The 12,930-nt window shown below is 33.6% G+C and overlaps 1 protein-coding gene across 1 annotated transcript in view; it reads right to left on the reverse strand.

The window, feature by feature from the left end:
- LOC106471630 overlaps positions 1-12,930 on the reverse strand; it is a 192,708-nt gene that overhangs the window by 165,444 nt on the left and 14,334 nt on the right. The window contains exon 3 of the mRNA XM_022401203.1: positions 5,363-6,295. Coding sequence (XP_022256911.1) covers positions 5,363-6,295 — 933 coding nt within the window. The remainder of the gene's footprint in view (positions 1-5,362; positions 6,296-12,930) is intronic.

A 12,930-nucleotide genomic window follows, 5' to 3' on the forward strand; every position in this document is an offset into this window, starting at 1 on the left:
TAATAATATATATATATATATATATATATATATATGTGTGTGTGTGTGTGTGTGTGTGTGTGTGTGTGTGTGTGTGTGTGTGTGTGTGTGTGTGTGTGGATGACGTTACCAAAATAGAAGAAGGTAAAATTAAATGATGTGCACTATTTTTGCTATTGGCGTTTTTAGTAAAAGAACTGTAAGAGTTTAAGTTTGTAAAAGCAATTTTGATAACATTTCAGACCTAATAGTCTTGTACCAGTCAGCCTGAAAAACGTATTCCTAATAAGAGGATTAAAAGAGGAAGGTTATTAGTTCTACAAACAAAGCCGTCTGCTACTGTTGTCATGACAGCCAGCTAATCAGGCCCTCGTCAGAGAAGTGTGCCGTGAACGATGCAGCATAGTCCTACGAGTGTGTGTGAAAAAAGATGTTCACTGGATAAAGCTAATAATAATAAAAAGAACAAGTTTTATTTCCTATATTACATGGTTGGTTCCTTGCACAAACCTTTCTCCAGTGTTGTGATCCATTGTACACAAGTATGAAAACCAATTGCGTTACAAAATAGTTTTTATATTACAGCTACAGATTTATAGTTTACCCAACTGATATATGTGAAGTAATATGACACTGGATTTCTAGGGGGCCGAAACGATAAATATATTAAATAATGGAGTGTTTACTTCAACACTAAACAGTTAGGTAAAGACTTAGGTATGGAAACTTAGACCTATCAATATAGGCGTTTCTTTATATGGTCGTTATATACCATAAAAAAATTATGTGCTATAAAGAAGAATAAAAAGCTAAATTCTAAGTACAAGACGTAATGCAAGATATTTTTAATTTACATTTACGAGACGTAAGACTAGGGCATGCCATCTTGGGCAATAAAAAAGGACCACATCTTACAAAAATTTATAATTAACATCCCAATGGAGTAACACAAGTGACGTGTCCTTAGTTTCATATTCATAACATGATATGTCCTTAGTTTGATATTCTCAGTGTGACATGTCCTTAGTTTCATATTCATAATATGATATGTCCTTAGTTTGATATTCTCAGTGTGACATGTCCTTAGCTTAATATTCTCAGTGAATTTTAAACTTAGGACATATCACACTATGAATATCAAACTAAGGACATATCAAACTGTGAATTTTAAACTAAGGACAAATCACGTTGAGAATATCAAACTAAGGACATATGCTGAGAATATCAAACTAAAGACATATGCTGAGAATATCAAACTAAGGACATATCACACTGAGAATATCAAACTAAGGACATGTCACAATGAGAATATTAAGCTAAGGACATGTCACACTGAGAATATTAAGCTAAGGACATGTCACACTGAGAATATCAAACTAAGGACATATCACACTGAGAATATCAAACTAAGGACATATGCTGAGAATATCAAACTAAGGACATGTCACAGTTTGATTTCATAGTGTGATATCTCCTTAGTATGATACTAGTGTGATATATCCTTAATTTGAATTATTATAAGCATAACGTGACACGAACCACGAATTTTCGGATTCACAGTCTGAGCACGCTAACCATTAAGCCACGAAACGTGAGCTATACGAATTGATTTTATAAAATATAAAATATCTTTCTATCCTCCAGGTAGCGTTCTAGATTTAACGTTTAGAACACTTGCTCCCTTTTAAACATTACTTGAACTTCAAGAAACGCTCATAATTCATTCCTCCAATTTAGACTATCATTGTTAATGTTCAGAGAAATAAGTACAGGTGGCGCTCAATATACTTCGTACTCTAGGTTCTCTACTTTGTACGACCTCGAAAACCAAACAGGAACAATTAATTCATACATAATTACACTTCCTAACAATTTATAGCTTGTCCCCATCTTCGAATGTACTTAAATACGATCCTGGCAGTAATTGCCCCGTTTACTAAATTCCACCCACTTAAATGTGGGCCAACTACCCTAAAACGTCGTCATTGTATAAACACTGTATACCAGTCAGTAAATATAGCTTTTATTACGTGCGTAATTTCTGCATACTTTAACAGCATGCGTGTTTTTTTGTATCATCTCATTCATTTAGGGAAGCGACTGGCAGCAGTGTATCGGGTTAGATAAGACGAATTACAGGGTTGAATTTACAGTTTAGGACATTTTTCATATTGGAGTAAAACTTGTGGAATTCCACAAGCACTAATATATTAAGACTCGTTTTCTTAAGCAATACCTTAAGTTGTTATATGTATATATATCACTGGGTCTTAATATATTTTCAAGTTACAGAGACAAACGATAAAGATTTAATGTCACAAACAATAAGAAATGTTTAATTTATTTTTTTTATGGATAACGCATCTAAGCTGAATGGGTTAAATTAATGTGAACCAATTTCAGTCGCATTCAGTGAACGGGTTCTAGTTACACTATGGAATATCGGTATAGAAGAATACCAGTGCACAGGTCTGAATGTTTCTCAACGAATGGTTGATTCACCACGCTGAGCTTCTTGCGATTGTGCAATGTGTTGTGATAAAAAACCAACAACAATACAAGTCACGATGCCAAATTTGAGGCACTGGGTAACAAGGAATATCATTTGTTATGAACAAAGGAGTCGATTCAGAGTATCACTTCCATCAATATTGTATGCGAAGGCTGGATTATCAAACATAGATAAAAAATATACGTACAAGCAAAACACTCCGACCCAAACCTGGTTTACTGTTGCTTAACAATTTTTTATTAGAAGCAAGATAGTATACGTAATATGGTAACCTAAACGGCATGCATTTCGTATAGGCGACACCTACTTGTAAATTACGGGTTTTATTTAATGGAAGCAATACCGAGGGGACGATGAATTGCCACTAAAAAAACAAAAGGTAATGACAGGGTATTCGTCACGACCCGTGCGTGCATACTGACAATATATCATCAGGCTTAAGAAAGTCGAAAGGAAGCTTCAAATTGTCAATATTTCGTGAAGTACGAATACATCCTTAAGTTTTATCACTTTTCGTGAGTAATATTTTCAAAGGCTAACTAAATCCATAGAATTCCTTCAAAATAAAACAATACAAAAAATTGGTAACGATCTGAAATAATGCTTCTTATTATGGTCTATCATGGACTGCAAATGATATTTTTAGTCTAAATTCGCTACAATATATTTAAGTATAAATACGTTATGAAGACATTTCGTATATTTAACGCATGGAAACAAAACAATACTCTATGCACTAATGACAGCGGCACGAATATCTCGTGAAGAAGAATGGCAGTCTTTATTATTCCATTTTAAACCAGTTAAGAACTTGGTGAAGGTTACTCGCTAGATGAGGCTAGAATTTATTTGCTTAGTAGAGAAAGAAACTCCTTTGAAGAGGCTAAAAACGACGATCCACTTTAAACTTATGAATTCACTGCAAAAGAAATGTTTGAAAATCCTATAAAAAATAGAGCTAACTAGCCCCATTTTACAGCATTCAAGCGAACAAGATGGTTGAACTACAAAAACTCTAAAAAATACTATGAAAGAAACGGTGCAAATACCAGTTTTCTTAATTATGCAAAAAAAAAGAAAATACAAAAATAATACTATAATTACTGAGATGATACAATTACAATTTTAAATAATCAATAAAGAATATAAATAAGCCCTTTTATATAAATTAAATCATTGCATTTTGAGTATTGTCAGGACTTATCAAATGTATTTCCATTATAAAGTTTTAACTGTTTTATGAGTCAAATCTTTTAAATGCATTAAATATTCGAAACAAAAAGGCGGAGGTGTGCCTTACACAGCTCCGGCAAGTTAGCCACGAAAGGCAGAGTTGTGCTTTAACCAGCTTCAGTAAATAAACTACAAAAAGGCGGAGGTGTGTTTTACGTACCTTCGGTAAATTAACCACAAAAGGGGGAGGTTTATCTTACACACCTTCAGTAAATTAACCAAAAAAGGCGGAGGTGTGCCTTAAACAACTTCAGTAAATTAAAAATAATAGGCGGATGTTTGCCTTACACAGCTTCGGTAAACCCCCCCCCCAAAAAAAAAACAACAACAACAAAGAGGTGGAGGTGTGCCTTTCATATATTTGATAAAATGACCATAAACGGCCGAGGTAAGTCTTAAACAACTTCAGCAAATTAACCACAAAAGGGGGAGGTTTATCTTAAACACCTTCAGTAAATTAACCAAAATAAGAAAATAAAATCCCATAGTATATAAATCACTTTTTTAGTAACCTCTAGCTTGTAGATTTTTTAATCCATTTATGAGATACTGCAGCAGTCTTGATCAAAAACGTTCAACATAATAGAAACGTTAAAATAAAAATCCATTGGTCAGTGATAGGCAACCTTTGGCTTCACTACGGATAACCCAGTAGTGGGCAACCTTCGGCCTCATTAAGGATAGACCAGTGGCGGACAACATTCGAGGCCACTGCGGATAGGCCAGTGCTGGACAACCTTCTGCCCCACTACGGATAGGTCAGTGGTGGACAACTTTCGGCCGTATTACGGATAAGCCATTGATGGACAATCTTTGGCTCCACTACGAATCAACCCGAGGTTCTCAGTATTCTAAAATACAACTCATTACAACACAAGTGACTTGTAAGAGTTAATGCTATCTGTAAATGATGACAACAGGCAATATCCAGGTGCATTAATGCCAAAAAATTAAAACGTAAACCATGATTGTTTTTATATGGTGCTTTTAAAATGGTCAGAAGAGAAAATTATTAGAACTTTAACATATTTCATATATTGCAAATTTTTAATTAAATGTATCATTTTTGGCTTATGACTGGTAAAGAAAATTTTTCGGCTCTTTAGGGTGTGTAAGGGCCGTTAGTGCGGCCTGTGGATTAGTGTAAGCTGCTGTAGGCTCATCAGATACTGAATATTGATAGGATGGCCCCACAGATGTTTGTCGTAAGAACTAAGTTCATGATAGTTGAAAAAATTATATATAAAACGATATAATCCTAGAGTTTTCTGCCTTTTATTCCCGAAGAAGACAGGTCTACTTGTCGAGACCACATAGGTTTTATCGGGAGGCTTTGGGTGCCACAGTAATTAAGTAATATGTTCGACACATTGCTCTCTTGCAAAGGTATTTTCGACCATAAGAATAACTATATTTTTATCGTTTCATTTCATATCTTAAAAGATATATAAATATCTTGTTAATTCCTATGAGTAGATATTTCTATACACCTTTTGCAGATACGTTATCAAATGATTTGGTTATGATAACTCAGCGAGTTTATAAAGTTTAAAACCCCCAGGTTAACCTAGAAAGTTCGAAACGATCTTACACCACTAATCATCACAATGTTAATGAAAGGAAAACAATAATACTTACCCTAATTGGTCTTAGAGAGTAGTCGACTGAGCTGCGTAATGCTTCCCTTCGCTTAATCTTCCCTTTCGTACCAGTGCAATGTTTAACACTAACCACTCTTTCTGCATTGTTTTTACAAAAGATATTCTGAAAATAATTGTTCTCATCATGCTTTGGCTTCTGTGGCATAATTTTCACTACGTCGTCCTTGACGTCATTTTGCCCCTGATTCTGTGAAAGGGTGAGTTGTCCATCTGGAAAACTGGGTTTAGCACGAATAAAATCTACTGGTACATGTTTCATATAATCATCAGTGACGTTCCGATAACCATTATCACACATCCTCTCTGAGCTTTCGATCGAATTTTGTAAACAAACAATGTCAGTTGTTTCCCTTTGTGGATTTGGATCTGGTATTTCGGAAGAGAGTTTATCTGACTCGTGTGATTCCTCTAAGAAATCCCGAATAGGAGGCTTACCTCTATCACAGTGGCTTAACTGGAGCTTAGCCAGTTCGATGTTATCTAAAGCTTGTAGATTTTCAGGTTGATGTAAAGTGCAGCTTTTAACATCAGTAAAATCATTTTGTGACAGCGACTCTTGTGGAAAAACGACTTTTCTCTCAGCGAAGCAAGAACTGGTTTTTGATAAGTCTACAGCAAAAGCGGACTCTTCAGTTTCTGTGAGTTGTCCACTGTTGACCTTATTTTCTCCAGGATCCGAATCTGAGCAGTTGTCATCACCATCAATCCATAAGATGTCTTCAATATGTTCACAAGTGAGAGGAGAATTTGGATTGTTACTAAATCTCTTTTGAATCTCGCAAATGGACGAAGAAGTCAGCATGGTTTTATTTAGTCCATCGTTTGGAAATAAAACGCTTTCTTCTGCCACGGAATAACTTACTGTTGAATGGCTCTCTGGTTGATCTGTTTTGCCGTCTTTAGCAAAAGTCTAAAAAACAGAACAAAATAAGATGTTAGAGAAACACCACAGTAATTTACATTAAATATTATTCTTCAGCACTATAAGTTGAACAGTGTTGCCCTTTTTTTATATGACAAACTATTTTATGAGTAACAACTGTTCAAATTGAATTTAATAGCTTATCAGTGTGTTCTAATTTTTTAATTTAATTTTTAGTGTCACGTTAAAAGAATAACCCTGTTTATATTAATTAAAATCAGGTTCACAAACAATGCTTAGCTTCTTTCAAATCACTTTTTTATCTCGTTTAAAAGTATTTATCCATTTATGTTTATTTTGTCTCTCTTATGCCTTGTTTTTGTCTTTAAATTCATGTTTACTCTTCTGGCTTCCCTTTCTCCATCTGCAAGTTATTTCATCTTCCCTTCAATTATATATCATATACCAGTTATGTCTGTTTGATTTCACTCTCTGCTCTGCTGCCTCCTGACCTTGTGATTTATTTTACGGTTTCCTGCGAGCAAATATATCTTTTTTTTTATTCTTTAGCTTTCTACTTCTTGGTTCTTTTAGTCTCCTATCTTCTTTTTTTTCATTACGTTTGGTTTTATATTTCTTCCTTTAATTAGCGTTCCTTTTTATTTAAATTATATTTCTCCTTATGACCATCGTCCTACTGCACCTTTATATAAAGATTTCATATAGTGCATATATAATACTATATATGCATTTCTAAGCACAGTGGCAAGTTTAAGAGCTTATATCGTTAGAACTTGGCGTTCGACCCCTAACGTGGACACGCCCATTATGAATATTTGCAATAAAAAACATACATAAAAAGAACATAAGTATATACTCTACTTATTTAACAGCAAAAACATTTATCAAATGTGATTTCGCTACATAACATATTTATGTCAATATTGTTTAGCATCCTACTACAGATATTCCTGATTATATCAAGTAAAAACAATATTGCCAAATGATTTGGGTTAGTACAAAATAATCTTATCTTAAAGAATCATTGAAGATACGTAACAGAAACTGGTAAGGGAGTAAATGCTCAGTCTTCTTGATACAAAGCAAAGGTGGTGAAATATAAAATTATATGTTGTGGATACAAAGCAGGAAATAAGGATTTTCATGATGAAGCTGATTCGGTGTTAGAAACGCAGATTGTGAAGTAAAAAATTCTGTATTGGAGACAGAATAAAGAAGTAGAATTCAGAGTTTGAGATGCGAATAGGGACAAGTGACTATTGACTTCCTGGAAACAAATCAGAAGATTTATATAATCTCTTTCGTTGGAAATACTGAGCAAGGTGGTAAAGTATCTGTGTATAGAAAAATAGTCAGGAACAAGTGAACACTGCCCTGATAAAAACAAATCAGATAAGCGAGCAAAGAAGTAACGTTTTAGAAATAGAAGAAAGTTGTGTCTTGTTCGTAACACACGAGTAAAAGAATAAAAAGCCAACATGGTACTGAAGTAAAGATATTTTGGTAAAAACAAAGGTGTAGAATATTTTGCAAAGCTGGGATAATGAAGTTTGGGATCTGGATTTAAAAGCTGGAAAAAACAGTTAACGAAGAAATTGATCCTGTTTCATGTATATATATACACGATTTTGCTTAGAACTGAAGAAGTCTCCATACTACCTGTTTACTACCCACATTCAAATGTATAGATTGCACACATACCCACATGCTTTATTATTTTTATTAAACTTCAAACTATATAAATAACTTGAGCGATTTCTACCCTTCAAATATGTTAGAGGGAATGGAAAACATGACGACAAATATGTTCTATGATTATATATGTTATGCATTAAATGTCAGCATTAAAAGGACAGAGAAAGTAAGTTTCAGCCAACACAATATATTTCAATGTGTCAATAGTTTGTGGACTATATTCAGTACCAGATACTAATTTAAAAGAATAAGTAAACCACATTACTTTTCTCATACCTTGCCTATAAAGGATATCATCATAAAATATTACATTGTAAATAAGAAACTAATCTTAACCATAATACTATTATTAGAAATAAATTCTGATCAAAGTAATTACATTGACCAGAGCTAAAAAATACTTAAATATTGTAGATTGTAGCTAAGTTTATATAACATACTGACTAGGAGTACAGAAGACTCGGTACGTTATATTACAACGATTTTGGCTAAGCTGATCAACAAATCACGTGACAAACACAGCTAAATTAATTCGCGGCGGAACGGGATGTATCAGAATTATATTTTAACATTGCTTGGCATTCGTAGGTAGTGTATTATCACATAAAAGTGATCACTTTTTGGAGGGGTATGTAACAGTTCTTTCCAACACAAAATATGCATACATTCAGTTCATAAAGACGTGTTCAGATCGGGTATTTATTATTTCCTAGAAGTGAATAACCCTTGTGCTTAATGACATTGGAGAACAAACGAATATGGATTATTTGGGGCACCAGGACCATCTAGAAAGTAACCTGTAGTAAAGTGTCGTGGTAAGCACAGTGCAGTATCTTATATCAGCCGAGAATCCACAAACACTAAAGCAGTGTCAAAACCGTCCACCGTACATAACATAATCAAGAAGAATCTCCGCCTGGAAAAGCGACACAAACCACGTTTACCCAAGCTGCTTCCACGATATATCCATTCAACCGTCGCATACTTCCAGAAGAATGAAACGGGTGTTCGTGCTGTTGCATATAAAGAAATACCGATCGACTCGTCGGAAGCAGCGCCTATGGACTTCTGTGCGTTCGGACTGTTGAAGCAGAGTGCTCGGAAACCGTAGTTCTGGAAAGCAGTATGAGAGAGTGGTATACTTCGGACATGACAACCTTATGAGGCTCCAAACTCGTTTTAATATAATAACGTATTCAATTTCTCTACAATATCATGCAACAATTAACGTGAAAACAAAAACTTTTGATTCGAATGCACTGACTTATCAGTTGGGTATCTTCGGAGTTATATATATATATTTCGGTCATTTGATTGGTTGCTCGTTGTTAAGCGCAAAGCTACACAAACGGATATCTGTGCTCTGCCCACCGTGGGTATTGAAACCCCACATTTAGCATTAATAACCTTCAGACCTGTTGCTGAGCCACTTGGAGGCAGTTTCGGTCGCAATACCAGTAATGTCTCATAAGACTTGGCTAGATTAGGAGACTTAAATTGGTCCTAAGCCTATATACTAGTCTACAATACAAGATAACCTTAATAAGGGTATACACACACACACACATATATATGGAATATTTTAATGCACAACACATCAATGTAGAAGATGAAAAGAAGCAGAGCTGAAGTGTAGTGAAAGCTATGTAACCGATATTTGAAAGAGCAAGCAATATTAAGTTATTTTAAAAGTTGAGAGAATGAATAAAAATATGTTGCATGAAATATAATGTTCACAAGAAGCGAAATCTGGCTTGTCAAATTATTATTATTATTATATATATATATATATAAAAGTGCACGTTATTTAATGTATGTATCTGGGGCAGTTATTAATAAATCAATAATCGTATCGACTGTCGTTAACTATGTCCCTTTCTATGGTGTTTTGTGTTTTATACTACACAAAAAACGTACATCATACAACTGACAGATGTATAACATCAGCTTAAGAAAACATTCTGTGGAAATACGTCAATACACGAACGGTTGGCCAGGTGGAAAAAACACCTGCGTCATCATGCAGTGGAGACAATACATTTCTTATCATATACAGAAGAAATTCGGTTGCCTACAGTACCAGCATATATTTTTGATTTTCAGTTTCCAAACAGTAAAGGGAAAACAGTATGGACACTTTTTTCGTGATGTATGATCAGATCCCAGTATGATGATGACAAATAGGCCATGATTTCAACAAAAATGAAACAACTGAACACCATGGTGTGCGTTTCTAAAGTTAGATCCCGTATAGCATAAACTATTCTTCTAAAACTACATATATATATATAATCCTTCTGATACTTTGTATTTCCTTTTTGGTTTGCACTATAGTAGATTGTTATCCTGATATATTACCTTATTTAAATTTATTGCTTTTATTTCTGAAATATACGGACTTGAATTAGTTTTGATTCATTTGATGAACCAGGTTCATTGCTTGTGTTTATATTAATGTTTATTTCCTTTGTTTTTTCTTTAAAATGTAATAGCGACGCTGCATTGACTAGAGTAGGAAACTTTTATCATTTATGGTGTCCAGAAATACCATAGTTTTTGCATACCAGTCTATAACTGAATATAGTAATAATAATAACCATAGTCTATAATACCTTGTATAACTAACTATTCGCAGTTGCAAGAAGTCTATATTTTCTTCATTCCTTGTCAAAATTCTATAGCGGTAATTGACTTAAGATGAAGCCATAGCTGTAAAAGAATAATAAAAACCATTTGTCCTGGTTTAGAATGCGAGAATAATTTCAGTACATTTTGCTTTTTTAATTCTAAGGTCCTGTATGAAAGTTTCATATAATAACATATACGACTGCCAAACGTCCGTTGATTTTGTACAGAATTACTTGATATAAATCAAACTGTTAATATTATGTATGTAGCTTGCTTAAACGGTAATCTAACTTTATTAAAATCTCATAACAGTTTTACTTAAAAGCTGAAATAGAAGTGTATACTATAAAGTCTGGTAAATTACCTCGTTTTTAAAATAATCTGATATGTTTTGTCTTAAAGAGCGTTTAAACATCTTCTAAAAACAAATGCGTAAATAGGCCATCAGAACAATGCCTTAAATCTTGCTATCGGAATAGAACTGGAATGTTATATTAGTGTAAGTCTGTACAAGACAGAAATATGGCAATATTCTCCACATTACGTAAAATTCTGTACACTCAAAGGTTTATCACTGTTATACAGCGAACATATTCCAATTCATTTCTTTATTTTATTCTACATATATATATTGAAATACTCTGAACTGGACGTTAATGTCTAAAAAGATCTTTAGATGTTTTCTTCACCAATTTCTGGTGAAAAACAGCAAAAATATCGAGGATGTTTGAGACTTGCCTTTCTCTTGTTTCGATCTACTTTTCTAGATTTTATAGAATACCACCCTTTTTAAAAGGAATTATAACTTAAAACTAGACTGAAAGAAAAGACAAAAATATGCTCAATTCGATGCAGTCGAGGAAAAAAGGAAAAACTGTGTGCATATATGGAAGTTCCATGTCATTGTCTTATCGTCTAGTTGTTTAGTAGACTTGCAGAATTATAATGTTTTATTTCACTTCATTTTAAATAACGTTTATGTACTTGTTTAGAGTGTGCACCGAAATAGCGAAACCAACATAACAATTGCTATTAATATGCTTCAAAACCCGTAAAATATTTGCGGTAGTTTTCATGCCCTTCGCTTCAATTTTTCTTACTCAATAATTTTCACACACAGCATTTAAGCTACACTTTCTCGCAGGATTATGTGTTATATGATAAATCCTGGTCTATTTGAGAAAATTTTACGAGGTCAGATAAACAATCTCACGTAGAAGTAACTTTATTTAATAAATCTACATGTAAAGTAAACAATAAAGTAATGGTATTTATAATAGTGTACAGAGTATGAAACAGTTATGAGAATAAAAGCCGTACTAGAGAAAAAGTAGCTAAAAGGTGTTTATAGTAGTCTATGAAACAAACCGAAGCTAAATTATTGCAAACTAAAGTAAATGTAAAGTTGTAATGAAGGTAAACTTGGCTGATTATGCAGAAACGTCTGAATGTGTGTTCACAAAGTGATAAGCATATGGCTTTGAATTAACTCCGCATGCATATTTTAGACCTACAGAAGTCGAGAAAGTCTATAGCAATTGTACTTAGTGTAATTTTCATTTTTCTAGGAAATTACACGCGGGTTAAGTGTTGTTTGTGTGAAATACTTTGTAAAATAATAATAAAAACAACTAAAGCTGAAATAGAAGCCAGTCGTCACGTGATGACAACGACATTGTGCCATCGTGTACCATATTCGTTGCATTAAAAAGTTTGAGTAAACAAAAAATACGTAAAGTGATTCTGAATGTAAAAGCCAATATACAACCCGGACTCTTCGGACAAATGCCTTTCTAACGATATGCGATTTCTAGTGTTTGATCGAGAAATTTGCAAGAAACTTCTGGACAGACAAGCGTATTATTTATATAGATACGCGTATAAAACGTTACGTTCACACAAAAAAGACAAACTATAATCCAGCAGAATTTAAGCACTACGTTATTTACGCATATTTTCAAACTGAAGTGAAGAATTTTCCTATTTTCCGTTGAGAAAATTCTCGGTAATTAACAAAACGCAGTGAAAGAAAAAAAATATCTGCTTTCAAGAAGGAATTTTTAATATCCTTTTTATAGCATTATACTCGAGAAATTATATATTTTTTATATGTAATAATCTCACGAAGAGAAACAAACTAGTACTGCAATTAAAAAATTATAACATTATACTAAAAGGAACATGATTAATTACCAAGTTAAGTTTTGCTACTAGATGGCGCTAATGTAATTCGAAATAGTAAAACGAAAAGTTTGTTTAATATCACGAAAAGGTACTCGAGGTTACCTGCACTAGCCGTCTCTAATATAGAAGTGAGATACTAGAAGGAAGGCTGATGG

Source organism: Limulus polyphemus, unplaced genomic scaffold (assembly GCF_000517525.1).
Source record: "Limulus polyphemus unplaced genomic scaffold, Limulus_polyphemus-2.1.2 Scaffold114, whole genome shotgun sequence".
NCBI classification, from domain to species: domain Eukaryota; kingdom Metazoa; phylum Arthropoda; class Merostomata; order Xiphosura; family Limulidae; genus Limulus; species Limulus polyphemus.